This window comes from Rhodotorula toruloides (assembly GCF_000320785.1).
Source record: "Rhodotorula toruloides NP11 unplaced genomic scaffold Scaffold10, whole genome shotgun sequence".
Lineage (NCBI taxonomy): Eukaryota > Fungi > Basidiomycota > Microbotryomycetes > Sporidiobolales > Sporidiobolaceae > Rhodotorula > Rhodotorula toruloides.
In genome coordinates this window covers 1-16,258 of record NW_015622970.1, presented here as the reverse complement: position 1 = coordinate 16,258, position 16,258 = coordinate 1, and the positions used below count along the sequence as shown (strand labels likewise).

The window sequence follows — 16,258 nt, the reverse complement described above, 5'->3', positions numbered from 1 at the left end:
AGGGGGAGGGGGGGAGGGGGAGGGTTTGGGTTGCATTTGCATGGTCTTTTCTTGCTCGCTTCCTTCGCGTTTACTTTCGAAGACTGTAAGGAAGGCTGAGAGAGTAAGGAAATCCGTCGAGAAGGGGGAAGCACTTCTATCGCTCTCGCTCGGTTCGCTTCGCCCTCGCTCCGTGATCCTCGCTCTCCTCGGCTTCGCCTGATCTTGCCAACGCCCCTGACTCGCTCTCACGATGTGCTTCGACCCGACGCACCCTCCTGCGTCGCCAGCCTCGTCGATTGCTCCCCTCGCTCTCCTCGAGTCACTCGAGCGAATCTCGTCGAGTCCGCTTGCGACGCCCGTGACTCGCCCACTGACGAAGCGCTGACGAAGCGCTTGCGAACGAACGGCCTGCTTGCGGAGCTGCTGCTGCTCTCTCCTGCCCATCCTGCTCGCTTCAAAGCTCTCCACCACGCTCAATCACTTCCAGCCGACCACCATGTCCAGCGACGCTGCTTCGACGTACTCCTTCTCCTCGACCGCTCCTCTCACAGGCGCAGGCTCGTCTCCCAAGGTCCGTCTCTTCCCTCTTTCCTCCCTCCCTCCTGCCTCGCTCACTTTCTTGAACGCACGCAGAGTCCCTCCCTCCTCTCCAAACTCCTCCGCCGCTCTCCCTCTCCCGAGGCAGCCCGACCCGCTTCGCCGCCAAAGACCAAGACGTCGGAGGAGACCTTCCGCGAGATCATGGCTTTGAACGCTTCGCACGGTGATCCGTCGGTCCAGGTGCGTCTTCCTCCTCCTCCCCTTCTTTGCGAGTGGAACTGTTCAGCTGACGGTGCTGAGTGGACAGGCCTATTACCTCAAGACCACCGCGAAACCCAAGTCGCCCAAGTCCGCCTCTCCGTCTCCCGCTCGCTCCGCTTCCTCCTCGCCCACCAGCACGCCGAAGCGCGACGCCTTCACCGAGATCATGGCACTCAACGCCAAGCATGGGGACCCGAGTGTTCAGGTATGTCCTCCGCTCTTTTCCCGCCTGGATTCCGCGCTGCTTTGGGTGGTCGAAGGCTGACGGGATGCGAGAGGGGACAGGCTTATTTCGTCAAGTGATTGCTCGGCGACGACTCTTCAAACGACACAACCCGCACGTAACCGGTACATATCACCCAAAGCCGTCCCACGACGCACACGAACCCGCCGCCGAACGAGCGCTCCGTCCGTCAACGGCCGTTGTGCACCCTTCTGTGCCGCTCGGTCAGTCAATGTTTGGCGGGAGACGTAGAGGGAGGAGACAGGAGCGGGGACGGTTGAAGAAGAGGAGCTGTACATTTCGCCGACCTGAACTTTGATCTCGTCTCGGTTCTTCGCGTCCAATGCGAGCCCGCAGCGAGAAACAACAACGACAATGGGATTGCGAGCGAGCAAGGTGCGCTATGTACGACGAACGACGAGACAGAAAGGACGATTATGTGCAAAGTGCGGTTGAGAATCCTGCGCTATCACTCCTCCTCCTCCTCCTCCTGCGATGGCTCCCCCTCGTCCGGTACGATCCCCTTCCTCCACCGCGCCAGTTCAACAACCGTATCCCTCATCTCCTCCATCACCCTCTCCTCCTCCTCCCTCTCCCTCCGTTCGAGAAACTGCAAATCCCGCAACTTGTTCGACAACTTGTTCAACCTGACGACACTCTGCCTGTGTACATCGACTGCTTTCGCCGACGCACGGACGAGAGACTCAAAGTGGTCGATGGAGGAGGTGAGGCGTTGGTCGAGGAGGGTGTGGGTGCGGAAGAGGAGTGCGAGGACCGGGTGGACAAGAGGCGTGAGCAGCGAGACGAGAGAGTCGTAGTCAGACTCGCCGGCGTCGGTTTCGTCCCGCTCGCTCGAGCTCGAGTGGACCGAGCCAGGCGGAGTCGGCGGAAGTGACATCGCTCGTCCCCTCGTCGGGCTGGCGCTCGCCTCCGCGCCATCTGTCGTCCGCTCGCCGTCGTCGTGCGCCTCGAGAGGCTCCGCCCCCGCCGCAGGAAGCTCTGGAAGCCGGAACTCGCTCGTCAACTTCGGACTCGCCTTCTCGATCGCCCGTGCCGCGATGGTCGCAACGAGCTCGTCCTCGATCGCCTGCCACTCGTCGTCGAGCACCGTGTCGGCGACGCCTTTGTGAACCTCGGCCGCGTCGAGCTCGAGGTCGACGAGCAGTTCCTCGACGAACGCGAACGGGCTCAGCGGCGAGTCCGGTTCCGCCGACGCCTCGGCGCCCAGTACCTCCTTCGCCTTGCCCTTGCCCTTGCCCTTGCGCAGAGAGCGGAGTACCCGCCGATCGAGGGCGGCGACCGTCCTGTCCGCTCCCGCCTTGAACGCCCCGTTCAGCTTCTCGACCCGCTTCGCCTCGGCGTGCGCATCCTGCGCCGCCTTGCTCGCCTGCAGCACGCCCTCCTTGGCACCCTGCGCCGCGAGTCGCTGCTGGTCGCACGCCTGTCTCGCGCGGGCGAGTGCGTCGACGAGGATGGCGCCCTGTTCGCGCGACTCTGCGAGTGCGCGCGAGAGGGTGACGAGCGCTGCGACGAGGACGCGCGGGCGGAGCGGGACGTTGGGGATCGTCTGCCACGGAGCGGGCGAGCCGGCAGACTCGAGCGTGAGGCGGCTGAACGCCAACGACGACGGCGCGGGCAAGTCGAGCGCAAAGCGTGAGGTCGCGGTCTTCGTGGTCGCCGCCGTCGTCGCAGACATGCGTCGTCGTCGTTGCGAGTCGTACAGGACAGGACAGTAGCTGTGTGGCAGTGGCACGAGACGGCGTGAGACGATCCTTTCGTCGTTGCCCAGCACCCGACAACGCACCCGCACGAGGGAGAGTTCGCCCTGTCACGGCGCAGTCCGGGTCCAGCAGAGTCGGGCTAGCTGGTAGCAGTCACTAGAGAGAGCAGTACGGCGCAGGCAGCGAAGCGAGCGGCGCGCGCGAGAAAGAGCGGCAGTCCATCCAGGAACAACTCGACGACCTGCGAGCTCTGCAAAGGTGACGACCGCGAGCAGTCCCAAGGGGGAAGCCACCCTGCTGCGTGTCTCTTCAACCGGGCACAGCGCACGAGCGGGAAGAAGCGTTGAAGAGGGAGAGGCAGCGAGAGGAAGAGAGAGACCGAACGCTCGCAGCGGGACGACGGACACCGAGGACACGCGGGACAATGCTTTTGCAGCGAAGCACGGCGACGTGCAAGAGAGGGAGACACACGGGCGATGGGTATCAAAGAACAGCTGGAAAGGAGAGTGTGGGAGACTGTGCGAGCGTGCAAGGAGGCGAGTTTTCGTGGATCCGAGGAGGAGGACATCGGTCTAGGTCGGAGTGCGAGGGCGGGCTCAGAACGACTTGTCGTTGACCTGCGACATCGAAAGCGTCAGGTCCTGTGCTATCTCGTAGTGCAGAGAACACCGGACGCACCGCATCCTTGAGCTTGCCCACCCACTGCTGATAACTCGGCAGCGTCTCGAGGCGGTCCTCGATGAGGCAACTCAGCGCCCACTGCCGCAGCGCGGGGTCGCCATCCTCCTTGACGATGTACAGGTGCGGGTAGTAAGGTCCGCGCCGTGCCTCGCGCACTTTGCCGATGATCGCGTTGACCCGCTGCGAGAACGGGTTGTCGAGGACCGGGAGCGTGCCCTGCGATGACGAGCGCTCGTCAGCACGAGTACGCGATGCGGTCAGAGATCCGTCGCTGCGCACCTTGCCGCTCCGCAAGTCGGCATACGAAGGCAGGTCGAAGACATCGATGATGAGCTGATTGACGGCGTCGCGGCCGACCCAGAGGAAGATGTTTTGCCCGTCCTCGATGAGGAAGAGACCGTGCCGCTCGAGGCGCTCCGAGGTGAGCGGGAGAGGGTGAGGGAGGATGACGCCTTGGTCCGAGATCGTGCCGCACTGCCGATGCGAAAGGAGTTAGTTCGGGATTCAAGAGAGAGCGCCGCGGCTCGCCTCACCTCTTTTGGCATGTTGTGGAGGGAGTAGAAGACGGGGTGGAGGTAGGGGATGAGAAGTTGCGAGGGGAGGGTCGTGAGGAGGGCTTGCGAGTAGGCGCGGACATCGGACGGGATCATCGTGCTGTGTCGTAGGCCGGTCTGCGCAGGAAAAGCATCGCGTCAGTCACACTGGGCGAACAATGCGGGACGAACGCCAACTCGCGTTCTTGAGCAAGCCGAGCATGAGGAGCGGGAGGAACTTCATGTTGTCGCTGATAACAAGCTGCGGGCTTGCGCCCGACCCGCTGCTCGTCATCGTCGCTTTGTATGTGCCGAGGATCTCGATCATCTTGTGCTGCACCGCATCGCGCGCGTCCTCGAGCTTGGAGGTGCTGCTCCGCTCGACCGCCTTGTTCGCCATGAGCGTCGCGAGCGCGACCTGGTCGACGGACGCGTACAGCTCCGAGATCGAGCTTGTTGTAGGAAGGGCGAGGGTGACGACGCGGATGCGGCGCTCGCCGAACGAAGTCGTGTGCAGGACGGCGGTCTGGAAAACGACGAACGGCGCGCTGATCGGGTCCTCGATCTGGATCTCGATCGCATACGACTGGTCCATCGGGACGGCGGGCAGGGAGAGCAGGTCGGTTGAGCGAACGAAGAAGTTGCCGTGGAAGGCCGACATGCGGATGCCTGCGGGCGGAGTCGTCGTTAGCGGTGGATCACCTCGTCTCGGCGCACGGTCGACTCACCTCGCGAAGCACGGACACGCATGACCGCCTCGAGGCAGATCGGGTCGGCGATGACCGTTCCGAACTCGTGCGCAAACTTGAGGGCGTCCTCGGACCGGGCGGCGTTGAACGACGGGTAGAAGTACGTCTGTCCGCCGGTGTAGCGAGGGAGGCCGCTCAAAGTCGCGACGTCCGTGTATGCCGAGCTGAACAGCCACATGTCGACCGAGACCTGTGACCGCGAGCACTCGATCGCGAACGTCTTGTACCACGAAGTCTGCGCTTGAAGGAGCGTCGACTCCTTGCTCGTGCCAAGGACCTTGCTATCCTCGCGGTTCTTGAGCGCGCCGGGACCGATGTTGGGCAGCGTCGCCGAGAGCGCGACGACCTTGCCGCCAACATGCGAGATGAGCTTGTACGCCGCCTGCAGACCTGCGCCGAGCGCATTGCCCGTGTTGTGCGTTTCGACAAACATGTCGTTCAGGCGGGTCAAGAGGTTCTCGATGCCCGCTTTGGCCTCGACGAGGTTGACGAGGATGTCGCTCGGCTTGGGCAGGAAGACGTCGTCGAGGTCGCCGACGACGAGCATCGACGGCTCGGTCGAGCCCTGCTCGAAAGTGAAGAAGTGCAGGCACGAGTCGACGCAGACGATCGAGATCTTGGTCCGACTGTCTTCGTTCGGCAGGCGGTCGAGCGATTCGAGGAGGGTGCGGGCGGCAGTCGCGACCATGCCGGACGAGATGGCCGAGTACGAGACGTCGAGGACAAAGACGTAGATCGGCGCTTGTGGTGCTCGGACCTGCGGCGTGCAGGGTTAGATGGAGCGAAGTCACGGTGGATGGACTCGGACGCACCATGTACTCGGTCGGCGCGACAAACTCGACCACGCTCGAGTTCAACTCGTGTCGTGCGTACCGGTCCGCCGGCTGATTCTTCTCCTGGTCCCAGTCGAACAGCTGCGGAACCTCGTTCGACAGCCCGCACATGCAGCACTTCCACCGCTGGCCGCCCTCGATGAAGGTGACGTAGGGATTGATGTATGTTCGGCAGCGGCGGCATCGAGCGATGACGGTGTCGCTGACGACGGGGACTTCGGGCTGCGCGGGACAAGCGGGTCAGGAGGGGCGTGCGAAAGCGAGAACACGCGAACGCACGTCTCCTGGTTTCAGACTGCGGTAAGGAGTGAGGACGAGGGCGAGCGGGATCTTGGACTTGTTGAGGAGGGTCTGGGTCGTAGGAACGGCGTTGAGAGTCGAGCGCTGGTAGGAAGGGTCGGCGTTGCGGGTTGGTGATTGCGAGAAGGAGGCCTGCGACAACGATAGCGTCAGCGACTTGGAGAGTACGCCCTTAGCGAGAGCACCCACATTGGGAGGAAGGTTGATCTCGGGCGGGGTGAGGGTCATGAGCTCGAGCGGGTTGAGCGGCATATTGACGAGGTTGACGTTCTGGACGTCCGCTGTCGGCCTCGGTCCGCCCACAGGTCCCGCGCCCATACCCATCGCACCAAACTGGTTCGTCATCTGGCTCATCGCCGCGGGACCGCCTGCACCAGGCGCACCGTACCCAGGAGCTGCGGGAGCCGAGAAACCGTCCGGTCCCGCACCAGGCGCCTGCGCACCTGGCGCTCCAGGCGTGAAGAACTGCCCGCCCGCTCCCCCAGCGCCCGAGCTGGGGTCGACCTGCCCTCCCGCTCCTCCGCCCATGACAGCCGCCGCACTCGCGGGCGAGAAGAACGCGCTCTGGGTGTGCGCGTGCCCGCCTCCTCCGCTGGCGTCGCCCGCGATGTACGCCGCCGTGTCTCGCGCGTACTGACGTCGCCCGGGTCGGCGAGGAGCAGGCATCGCGCCGAGCGTGTCGGCTGCACCCGCTGCGCCGGGAGGAGGGGTGTTGACGGTTCCTGGCGGTGGAGTGGGCTGCGCGCCGGGCTGCGGGGGTGGTGCGCCGTAGTTGTAGGCGTCTTGTGCGGCGGGAGGACCGGGCGATGGAGTCGTGCCGGGAGGTTGAAAGGGAGGGATGGGGTTGCGGCCGCCTGCAGCCGGAGGACCGTTGCGGTACGGCGAGAGGGGCGGACCGCGGCCGAAACCATTGTTCTTGACTGGCGAGGTCTGCATCGGGCCGGAGATCGAGGCGTGCACGCCGTGACGGGCGCCGGGAAAGGGTCGCTGGCCGGGAGGAGGGAGAGGAGCCGAGGCGGGGAAGTTGTACTGCTGTCGGCCGGAAGAGGTTTCTGTGGAGAGTACGAAGCGGTTGGTCAGTTGGCCAGGCCTCTCGCAGGTTGCTTGGGGAGCAGGATCAATCGGCCAGGGTAGTCGAGGTCCTCGCTCGTCTCCTCGCGCGCACCTGCGCCGGTCCGCCCGAGAGCAGTTCCGCAAGGTCCATCCTCAGTCTGGCAACCTCCCTGCCTCCCCTCGCAGGTCTTCCTCGCCGAGTCCGCGACCAGCGTCACCCCACCGCGACCGCATCGCTCGCTCCTCTCGCCCGTGTCGAACCAGGCCAGGACTTTGCGTGGAGCTCAGTGGGACGACAGCTCACCGATGAAGAGCATCCTGCCGACGGCCGAGTCCCTGCGAGGCGAGATGTCAGTGCGTGTGTCGTTGTTGGACGTGGAGAGCGGGCGGGGGAAGGGAGCGCACCACTCTGAGCGCCAGCCGGGTGGCAGCGGCGGATGCGGCATGGCTTGCGACGCCATCTCTCAGTCAGAGCGAGCCCAAGCACGAGCGAAGCAGTGTCGAGTGAGCGAAGACAGCGAGACGACGGCGGTTTGTAAGGGTTGTATTCAGTTGAATACAATCGGGGTTGTATTCGTTCCTCATTACAAACTGAATACAATGTGCTCGCTAATCCTTCCATTACAACTCTTCATCTCTGTTCCTCACGCTCAACCATGCTCTGCAGCGCGAGGAGGGGTGCTGCGCTGCTCAATCGCGAGCTGCGAGCCGAGTGCCACGCTGGACACGCCCGCCGCTGCTTCTCGTCGACTCGCCCCGTCGCCCGCAAGCCTGATCCCGGCGCACCCAAACCGCCGTACAACGTCCTCTTCTTTGGCGCAGACTTTTTCAGCTGTGCGGTCTTGAAAGAACTGTGGGAGGCTGGGTCAGGTGCGTGCTGTCCAGGGGCGATGCGACGAGGAACGTCTCGAAGTTGACCTTGACTTTCGCTTGCAGACTTGATCGGCAAGACGGTCGTGGTCGTGCCGCCTGAGCAGAAGACGGGACGGAAAGGAGCGCAGACATACGTCCGTGAGTCGCGCAGGACCGGGTGAAGTGGATGGTCGCCGAGTTGACCTCGACTTCCGCAGCTCCTCTGAAGACGCTCGCGCAACAGCTCGACTTTCAGGTCGAGGAGGTCCCTCCTGCAGAGCTGAAGGAGTGGGTGGTGCGTGGAAGGGTCGTACAGTGCGCGCGAAGCGGAGCTGACGTCTGTTTCCTCCCTCTGTCTCCTCCCGTTCCTCCGACAGATCCCTCGACCATGGCGAACAACAACCGGCTCGCAGATTCCCGACTCGGAGAACGTCATCGTCACCGCCTCGTACGGCCACATGCTGCCCCTCGAAGTCCTCAATAAAGTCCAGCAACTCAACGCTCTCAACGTCCACCCTTCGATTCTCCCGCGGTGGCGAGGAGCGGCGCCGATTCAGTATGCAATCATGAAGGGTGATGCAGACGGTGTCAACTCGGGCGAGGGAGAGCAGCTGGGCGTGACGGTGCAGGAGTTGAGTCGCGGCGCGTTCGACAAGGGTCGGATTCTGGCGCAGAAGGCGGTGGTGCGTTCGCTTTCCTGTACTCACAGCTCTGCCGAACTCACCTCTCTCTCCCGCGCGTAGCCCTCACCGGTCTCGCAACCCGGCTACTTCACACTCGAAAGCCACCTCGCCCGCGAAGGCGGCCTCCTCCTCGTCGATGTCCTCCGCAACTTCCACGCACGACAGCTCGCCGCATCGCCGCAGGACCCGGACAAGGCGACGCTCGCACCGAAGATCACGAAGGAGGTCGCAAACATCAAGTGGAACTTGCAGTCGGCGAGGGAGATTGAGCGGTTGAACCGGGCTATCGGTCACCAGGTGCGTGCGACGTCGCTCGGCCCCTTCACTGGTGGATGGTCGCTCACTCTGGTCGTCCACAGGAACCCCTGCGCGGCCACTACGTCTCGCCGTCGACCGCCGCGATGATCACCGTCCAGATGCGCCTCTCGCGCAACATCTACCCGCTCCCCGACCAACTCAAGGACGCTCTCCCCGGCGTCGTCTTCTACGACAAAGCGCAGAAACTCGTCCTCGTCCGCTGCGCCGACGCGGAGGAGGCGGTCGCAATCGACCAGATCAAGAAGGACAGCGGCATCTGGGTGTTTGGGAAGGACTGGTACAACGGGATCAAGAAGCTCGATGGGCAGCAGTTGCTCTTTGACACGGACGAGTGGGGCTACCGCCCTTCTGTGGGCTGGCGGAAGAAGGACTGGAAGAAGGACGTCAAGAAGCCCGAGGCTCCGCCACCGCCTCACCCTGTTCCGCCTCATCTCCGCGATCGGCCGCTCCCTCCTCACCTGCAGAACTCGCCGGCCGCGTGAGGCGTGGCTCTTGGGCTCGAATAGACGTTCTCCTCCCCTGTGTCAACCTGTAGCATTCTCGCATCTCGCAATACCATTCTCGCCATGGAGGCCCATCTTCACGTCCGAGAGCGATGTCACCGTGCTGCATTCCCTGCTTCGACCGGTCTGCTCCTCGTCAGATCGAGCCGCAGCCGATACGCGTCCTTCCCGTTCAGATAAAACCGGTACAGCCTCTTCTCCCGCACGAACCCCATCTTGGCGTAGAAGGCGAGCGCGGCGTCATTGTCGGCTTCGGTCTCGAGGACGATCTCGTCGACTGGCTGGCGGGAAGGGTGGTCGGGCGGTAAGGAGTCGAGGAGGGAAGGCGGTGGGCGGATCATGATGGACAGCGATAGTCGGAGGAGGTGGGTGGCTGCGACAAGGTGGAGAGTCAGCGAGCCAGGGCGGAGAGTTGGCGGAGAGCGAGCGCACCAACGCCTCGCCCCCGATAGCCTTTCCGCGTGCTCAACATCGCCAAGTACCCTCGATTCAGCGGTCTCCGTCGCCCTTGCTCGCCCTTGCTGGGATCGATGTCGTCTATTGGTACCGATTTAGACGACTTAATATGCGGTTCTTGCTTGCAGACGATCACGCCGATGGGGAGTTCGCCAGCGTAGGCCTGTCGAAAGCGGCTCGAGGTCAGCGAGTTGCGCGCTGAGATGCGAGCAGTTACCCTGATGGATGCACGTACGAAGAAGCAGAGATGAGGCCTGGAGAATATGATTGAGAGTCAGTACAGCTCGTCGAAGTGAACGAGGAGGTCGACCAGAGCTTCGACACTCCGTCAACGGCCACGCTGCAGACATGAGAAGACTCGCTCGACTCACCAGTCGTCGAGGAAGTACCGGTACGTGTACAGGTTGTACGGTTCGCTCAACTCGTCGTCGACCAACTCGACGATCACGTCCATGTCCTCCTCGCCGCGGTAAGCCCGGTAGGTGATCTCGGCAGCATATCTTCGACTGTCCTGCGAGTCCCGCTGTCCGTTCTGCGCGGCTGGTGGTGTGGCAGCGTCGTTTGATGAGAGTTGAGGCGGTGCGGGGGTGGTCGAGGTGGACGGGGAAGGAGTCGCAGGCGTGGGAGAAAGCGTGAGGGCGTGCAGTGACGGAAGTGCACCAACCTCAGCGTCGGGCGAAGCCATCTCGAGCGGGTTGAGCGAGAGCAAGTGAACGGAAGAGGTGAAAGCGAGCGACGAGACGGAGACAGTGGTCTGGAGCGACGAGACTCTGCGCAGGTACGATTGCAATACACAAAGAAAGTCTACGACAGGCGCAAGCGAAGCGGCGGAAGGACCAGGCGTTCACAATTCCGCCTCCTCGTCCTCCTCATCCCAATCGAGGCCTTCTGCCAGCAGCGCCTCCGTTTCCTCCTCGAGCTTGTCGAGCCCCGTCAGTCGCTCGAGGTACTTGGCGTCCTCGCAAGACTGTCGGACGAGGTCGAAGGCGTTGGTGCGGTAAGCCTCGAGGATCTGCGGAGTGCACAAGGTCAGCACCGCTTCAAGCGAGTCGAGGACGATCAAGCAGCCTCACAGCCTTGGAGCAGCCAGTACACCGCTCGTAGGTGTGACCCGTGATTTTGAGGTTCTCAAAGTTGGCGAGGAATCCGCGAATCTGGTGTGGTACCACACCGAGAGGCGAAGCGGGAGAGGGCAAGCCGGATGAAGGTGCGGCGGGAGAAGCTTTCGACGCTGTAATGTCGGAAGGTGCGAGGGCGCTGTACCCGAAGTCTGTCAGCGACGTCGGCGGATGGAGGGCAAAGCGGCGCTCACCCTTGCGGATGCTGCAGGATCGAGACCATGAGTTCGACGGCTGTCGAGCTAGCGATGCTCGCGATGCCGGGTCGAGTGACGGTGCACATCTGGTCGAGTGTGCGGTCGCTCAGGGACTGCGAGATCGCGGAAGTCAGTCCATGAGCTGAAGAAACGGGAAACGGGCCATACTCACATCCATCGGCGCGACCACGTCGTTGCAGTAGTAGCAGCCAAGTTGACCGCGGTACGGCGCACCCGGGACGATCTCGGCGGGAGTCGAAGCGGCCGATTCTTCCGTCGGAAGGCCATGCCGCATGACGAGGAAGGTGTCGAACCCGAGGGCGGCGTTCATGACGAGCTGTGGGCAAGGAAGTGTGAGACTCTCGCTAGACAACGCAGATACGCGTGCTTCGCCGGAACTCGAACAAAAGAACCTACCTTGCCCTTCGCCGCGCCGATCACGGTCGGCAACCAACGACTCTCCCGCGAGTCCATCAGCAAATAGACGACATCGTGTTCGTCCACTAGCCGCTCAAGGGTCGCCAGGTCTTGCCGAACGGCGTCCTGCGCAGTGGGCGGGATAGGGTGGCCGGGCATGGGGATTGAGAGCGAGATGCCCGTCGCGTCCTGCAAGAAGAGCTCACGTGAGGCTATGACGAGATCGAGGGTAGGAGGAACCTACGACGCCGGGGTAGATGCGCTTGAGCGCCGCTGCCGCAGTCTGGGCCTTGGGTTTGCCGCCGTTGAGCGAGTCTTCGAATTCGAACAAAGGCTGTCGGACTGGATTCGAGAAGGAGACGGTCGAAGAGTCGATGAGGGTGATCTTGCGGACCCCCCAAGCCTGTGAAGGGAGGCGAAGTCAGCGCGAGTGCGGCTCGAGGTGGGGCGAAAGAACGCACCATCAAGGTTCGCGCGACGTAGCAACCGAGCGTGCCGGCGCCGAGTAGAAGACACCGCGTGCTCTTGACCTTCTCGAGGTCGAGAGACGGCATGACGCGCCAGCGCATCAGCTGAAGGTTCAGGTCGACGGCTTGGTCGGCGAGTCTGCCGTGAGAGAACGCGTCAGCCGCCTCGCTCGAGCCTGAGCTGGCTCGCAAGCACCAACGCACCGAGTCGGGTCTATCAAGGGTCCGAGATCCGCCATCCTCGGTCCTAGCTTCCCCTTCTCGTTCTTCTCCCATCCGACCGTCCCAGGTCTTTTGGCCTCTTCCTTTGTCTCCGCTCCTCCCTGTCGTCGTATGCGTGTCGAGATCGCTTGACCGTCGCGAACGAGCGTGATGGCGAGCGAAGTTATGGGCTGAGTGAGGGTGGGTGTTATCGAAAGGAAGAGGAGGACGTTGCGGAGAGGCCAGCCGGGCGCTGAAGGGTGGGCGGAGGGATCGCTCAAAACAATTCGACGCTGTATGCCAGTAGTCAGTACGCGTGGTCTGAAGAAGAGGCGGAGAACCGCTCGCCTAACCTCGTCGGCGGGCGTGTTTGCCCAGAACGCCGCAGCGTCGGCCAGCGCGCCTGTCTCTGTCTCGTCGCCGCGAAGAAGGTGCAGAGGAGCGGTCGAAGTCTGTCACAGTGCGCAGAGAAGTCAGCCTCCGAGATTCCAGCGACGTCGACGAAAGAAGCGCACCCCTGGCAACGACACTTCCCGCCAGTCTGCGACAATCTCCCATCCCGGCTTTTGCGCCAGCGCAGGTAAGCCGCACCAGTAGTAGTATCGGTACTTCTTCAGGTCGGCAAACGTGATCAGGAGGAACGGGTTGAGGGATTCGAGCGTGACGGAGGAGGAGGAGGCCGAGGTCGCTTGTTGCCAGATCTGTAGGTCGTGACAGTCAGTAAGGCGATTGAGCCACGTCTCCTTGAACTCGTATCGCACCTGCTCTCCCAGCTCGTCGAGCAACTTGGCCTTGTCGCAATTCTTGAACTCTTCGATCGTGTTGAAGTTGCGCAGGACGCCGCGCAGTCGTACTCGGTCAATCACGACGGTCGTGTTACTGTGCCGAGGCGGATTAAAGGTCAGTATGGTCCCGCGCGCGACCAGCTCTTCTTCCGCGAGGGCAAACGGTCCACAAGCAGCTTCGTCGCCGTCTCGTCGACCAGCCTGTCCGCGAAACGTCATCCGCTCCACAGACCACAGAAGCATCGTCGCACGCTCTACCGAGCCAGTGAACGGCGCTGCTCACCTTGCCCCCACATCGGTCTCTGCGTCGAAGCTGGCGGTGTCGAGTTCCAAGCCAGCGCTGATGGCGACCGACTCGCCCGTGACCCTGTCCTTGACCTGCTTGCCACGGCCGAACCATCCGCAGATCGGCATCGGGTCGTCTGAGAGCTTGAGATGGTGCAGTTTGAGGTCTGTGAGACGATGCCAGAACGACGGCGAGATGGACGTCGAGAGGGGCAGGAATTGCAGCGGGGTCACAGCCTGCGTCTGTGCAGCCATTGCGCGTGCTTTCAGCCGGAAGCGGGGTGCTCGAGCGAGAGCAGATGTCGAGTAAGAGGGAGAGGAGCGTGGGACGGACGACTCGCGGGTCCTTCGGGCTTTAAGGACTGCAAGGGACACAGCGATGACCTAGATCTTGACTGCATTGCGCGCGACGTCTACAGAGCGAGGGCGAGCAACAGCAATCCGTCGCTTCGCAAACCGCAAAGTCCTCGCCAACACTGTCGCCTCGATTCAGCGACTATCTCCCTGCCAATCGCGAGCGTGAACCTGCGATAGAGATCATTCCTTGATGTCCCGACGCGCGGGCATCAATGGCGGCGGGGTCGCGCAAGCCTGAATCGACTGCGAGAGTGAGTCGCCTGCGAGAGACGCGAGTCCGAGCGAGGCCAGCGGGTGAAGCCGGGAATGGTCTACCAGTGGAGCGAGCGAGCGCTTGACTTGAAAGCGAGCGAAGGTGAGCAAACGGGCGCCTTGTTCGGCGAGTTTAGCGAAAGAACAAACAATCACAGAGCGGACGGACGAGCTCCTGCGCTATCCCTAGCCGGGTCTGACGAACCAAGTCGTCCGGACGTTCAGCAAGCTGTGGCTTAGCTGTCAGTTCCATCGACAAGTCGGAAGCAAACCTGTTTCGCCGCCGGAAGAACCGTCGTCAGTTCCGCTCTTCCGATCGGTGCGAGGTGCTTCGACTTGTCTCCCGTCAGGAATCTCATGTAGAATAAAGTTTGCGCGACTTCACCGGATCCGCCCTTGCTCAGGGTTGGGATCCTCGTCCATCGGTTTTGAACGAACTAGATCGACTCATCATGGGGAGGGGCGGAAGGGGAGAAGGAAGACTCACGTAGGGACGGCATAGACGTTGTGCGGCTAGGCGGTAGTAGCTCTGTCGAGGGTTGCAGAGTCCAGATGTCGAGGCGAAGGAAGAGCGAGGCGGCGGTCCTTTCGAGTTGCTGGCGGTCGGCACTCGGCAAGTAGGTCGTCGATCCGTGCGAGACGGCATGGAATCAAGAGCAAAGAACAAAGTCCCCATGAGCAGTCATTCGTCGAGTTGAGCTGTTGTGAGGGAGGAGGTACGAGGAGCGGTCAGCTTTTCGTGCTCCGTACCGCTCTTGCGTGCTGCTGCTCCAAAACAGTTATTCACTTCCTTCCCACATAGTCCTTGACCACTGTGCGCTCTCCACCGCAAGCGAATGCAAGCAACGTCCTCGTCCGCGACGTCAATCCCGTGCGCCGGCTCAACATCTTGAGAAGTGGAGACGCACCTGCATCGCTCAACTAGAACGACTCGGTGCACCGCACCTGATCCCACAGTCCCGCGCCGAGTAGCGATGGCAAGAAAAAGTCGCGAGTCGGGGGTGAGGCGAGCGAGTCGCAGGAGGCGGCGCGACGTGGCGAGAAGCAGTGCAGTCGCTCGTCAGGCTCTGTAGCGCGCGAGGGCAGTCATAAGACAACCGTGCGAGGTGAGCGAGTGTGTCGGCGGAAGGAGATCTTGTCGAGCAGAACGAGCGGAAGATTGGCGGCGACGGCGGCGACATCTGGACGTGGAAGAGCGCGCAGATCTCTCATTCTGCCCTAGCAAAAGACTGACGAGCGCGACTGTCCAAAAGAACGAAGGCTGGCAGAGTGCGACCCGTTCCCGGTCTTCAGGGCCTCTTACACAGCCGAATGCGGGCACGCCAACTTCGCGCGCAACTAGTAGTACACCGTCCCCTTCTCCGCTATCCGCTCGACCTCCCGCAGATCCGCCCGCTTGCCCTCATTCCACAGCCAGCCGTCCAAGTCTTGCTCCGTCCAGCTCGCGAGCCATTCCTTGCCCGTTTCCGCGGCGAGTCCGTGGGCTCGTTGGACGATAGCTGAGCATGCGCCTACCGAGGCGGCGCGAAGGCGGGCTGCGGAGGCGGAGGAGAGGGAGAGGGAGGACGAGTCGGAGAGCGAGAGTGAGCGGAGGGCAGGGTCGGAGGAGGCGGATAGGTCGAGGATGCCGTGGTGAATGAGAAGTGCTGCAGAGCATGGTTTTGGGTTAGCATGAGGCGCCAGTCAGAGAGAACTCGTCGCGTGAGAAGCGGCGAGGAAACGCACTCGGCAGGACGTTGTCGGCAAAGACAGGGAAGCCCGATATGTCGGGCACCTTGAACGGCACGTCGGACAGGTCTCCTGTGCGGAAAGCGAGTGAAACGACTGTGACGAGCCAGAGGGGCTTCTTCAGGATGAAGACGGGTTGATCGTCGACGAGTTGGACGTCGCGGAAGGCGGGGAAGGTTGAGGCGAGCTGTGGATACAACAAGCGTGTTGGTGAGTTAAGTTCCGCGTGCGAGGGGAGTGCTGGCAAGCGAGACGGTCCGGACTCACGTCGTGCACCAGCTTGGCGCCGTCTCCTTCCGCCTCGACGAGCTTCTCCAGCAACCACGCTCCCATCGACTGCTTCTCTAGCCGCTCCAACACCTCGCCCGTCTCGTTCAGCACGCCCGCCAGCAACCCGAGGATTTCGAACGCCTCCTCGTCCTTCTCGCCGACCTTGACCGCATTCCCAAGCGTCGGGTGCGCCTTCTCGACGTGCGTCTCGATGCGAGCGAACTCTGCGAGCTGCGCGACTGTCGCTTGGCGCATGCCGCGAGTCGAGAGGATGGAGGAACCGGGGTTGTCGGAGGAAGAGATGTAGGCGGAGAGAACGAGCATCTGGATTGTCGAGAAGGCGCTGCGCCCGGTCAGGCGGTGGAGGGCGTATCGGTCGCCGCTCAAAAAGTTCAGGAGGGCGAGGGTGCTGTGTGCGAGAATACGGTCAGCTCAGTTGTGTGAGGATGCCTTCGAGGCGCCGAATGTTAGGGTTAGGGTTAGGGTTAAGGTT

General features: G+C 62.6%; 9 protein-coding genes across 9 annotated transcripts in view; 3 read left to right on the top strand and 6 right to left on the bottom strand.

The window, feature by feature from the left end:
- The window catches only part of RHTO_00628 (prenyl protein peptidase), a gene marked incomplete at both ends in the record, with an annotated part of 1,565 nt that extends 1,476 nt beyond the window's left edge, over positions 1-89 (top strand). Inside the window, one exon of the mRNA XM_016414312.1 lies at positions 1-89. This exon is cut by the window's left edge and continues 108 nt beyond it. Coding sequence (XP_016273468.1) covers positions 1-89 — 89 coding nt within the window.
- Positions 90-478: 389 nt separating this feature from the next.
- On the top strand, positions 479-1,086 carry RHTO_00627 (uncharacterized protein; the record flags this gene model as incomplete). Its single annotated transcript, XM_016414311.1, has 4 exons — positions 479-553; positions 616-762; positions 830-988; positions 1,069-1,086. The coding sequence occupies 4 exons, from the start codon at positions 479-481 to the stop codon at positions 1,084-1,086; spliced, it is 399 nt and encodes a 132-aa protein (XP_016273467.1).
- Positions 1,087-1,475: 389 nt separating this feature from the next.
- On the bottom strand, positions 1,476-2,702 carry RHTO_00626 (uncharacterized protein; the record flags this gene model as incomplete). Its single annotated transcript, XM_016414310.1, has 1 exon — positions 1,476-2,702. One exon carries the CDS (start codon positions 2,700-2,702, stop codon positions 1,476-1,478), a length of 1,227 nt encoding a protein of 408 aa, XP_016273466.1.
- Positions 2,703-3,323: 621 nt separating this feature from the next.
- Positions 3,324-7,337, bottom strand: RHTO_00625 (protein transport protein SEC24; the record flags this gene model as incomplete). The annotated part of the gene is made up of 11 exons (XM_016414309.1): positions 3,324-3,344; positions 3,406-3,624; positions 3,688-3,882; positions 3,942-4,079; positions 4,144-4,610; positions 4,670-5,447; positions 5,503-5,745; positions 5,803-5,955; positions 6,013-6,875; positions 7,181-7,212; positions 7,282-7,337. The coding sequence occupies 11 exons, from the start codon at positions 7,335-7,337 to the stop codon at positions 3,324-3,326; spliced, it is 3,165 nt and encodes a 1,054-aa protein (XP_016273465.1).
- A 195-nt stretch (positions 7,338-7,532) lies between these two features.
- Positions 7,533-9,211, top strand: RHTO_00624 (methionyl-tRNA formyltransferase; the record flags this gene model as incomplete). Its single annotated transcript, XM_016414308.1, has 6 exons — positions 7,533-7,746; positions 7,813-7,887; positions 7,947-8,023; positions 8,106-8,411; positions 8,472-8,708; positions 8,771-9,211. 6 exons carry the CDS (start codon positions 7,533-7,535, stop codon positions 9,209-9,211), a joined length of 1,350 nt encoding a protein of 449 aa, XP_016273464.1.
- A 116-nt stretch (positions 9,212-9,327) lies between these two features.
- RHTO_00623 (peptide alpha-N-acetyltransferase) lies at positions 9,328-10,373 on the bottom strand (the record flags this gene model as incomplete). Its single annotated transcript, XM_016414307.1, has 4 exons — positions 9,328-9,605; positions 9,665-9,851; positions 9,924-9,942; positions 10,060-10,373. The coding sequence occupies 4 exons, from the start codon at positions 10,371-10,373 to the stop codon at positions 9,328-9,330; spliced, it is 798 nt and encodes a 265-aa protein (XP_016273463.1).
- Positions 10,374-10,532: 159 nt separating this feature from the next.
- On the bottom strand, positions 10,533-13,413 carry RHTO_00622 (autophagy-related protein 7; the record flags this gene model as incomplete). The annotated part of the gene is made up of 12 exons (XM_016414306.1): positions 10,533-10,700; positions 10,762-10,945; positions 11,001-11,116; positions 11,176-11,340; positions 11,421-11,609; positions 11,665-11,823; positions 11,882-12,026; positions 12,092-12,381; positions 12,442-12,540; positions 12,604-12,789; positions 12,850-12,967; positions 13,157-13,413. 12 exons carry the CDS (start codon positions 13,411-13,413, stop codon positions 10,533-10,535), a joined length of 2,076 nt encoding a protein of 691 aa, XP_016273462.1.
- A 590-nt stretch (positions 13,414-14,003) lies between these two features.
- Positions 14,004-14,443, bottom strand: RHTO_00621 (uncharacterized protein; the record flags this gene model as incomplete). Its single annotated transcript, XM_016414305.1, has 2 exons — positions 14,004-14,039; positions 14,255-14,443. 2 exons carry the CDS (start codon positions 14,441-14,443, stop codon positions 14,004-14,006), a joined length of 225 nt encoding a protein of 74 aa, XP_016273461.1.
- A 662-nt stretch (positions 14,444-15,105) lies between these two features.
- On the bottom strand, positions 15,106-16,089 carry RHTO_00620 (DUF2419 family protein; the record flags this gene model as incomplete). Its single annotated transcript, XM_016414304.1, has 3 exons — positions 15,106-15,302; positions 15,493-15,682; positions 15,763-16,089. The coding sequence occupies 3 exons, from the start codon at positions 16,087-16,089 to the stop codon at positions 15,106-15,108; spliced, it is 714 nt and encodes a 237-aa protein (XP_016273460.1).
- Between the last annotated feature and the right edge of the window lie 169 nt (positions 16,090-16,258).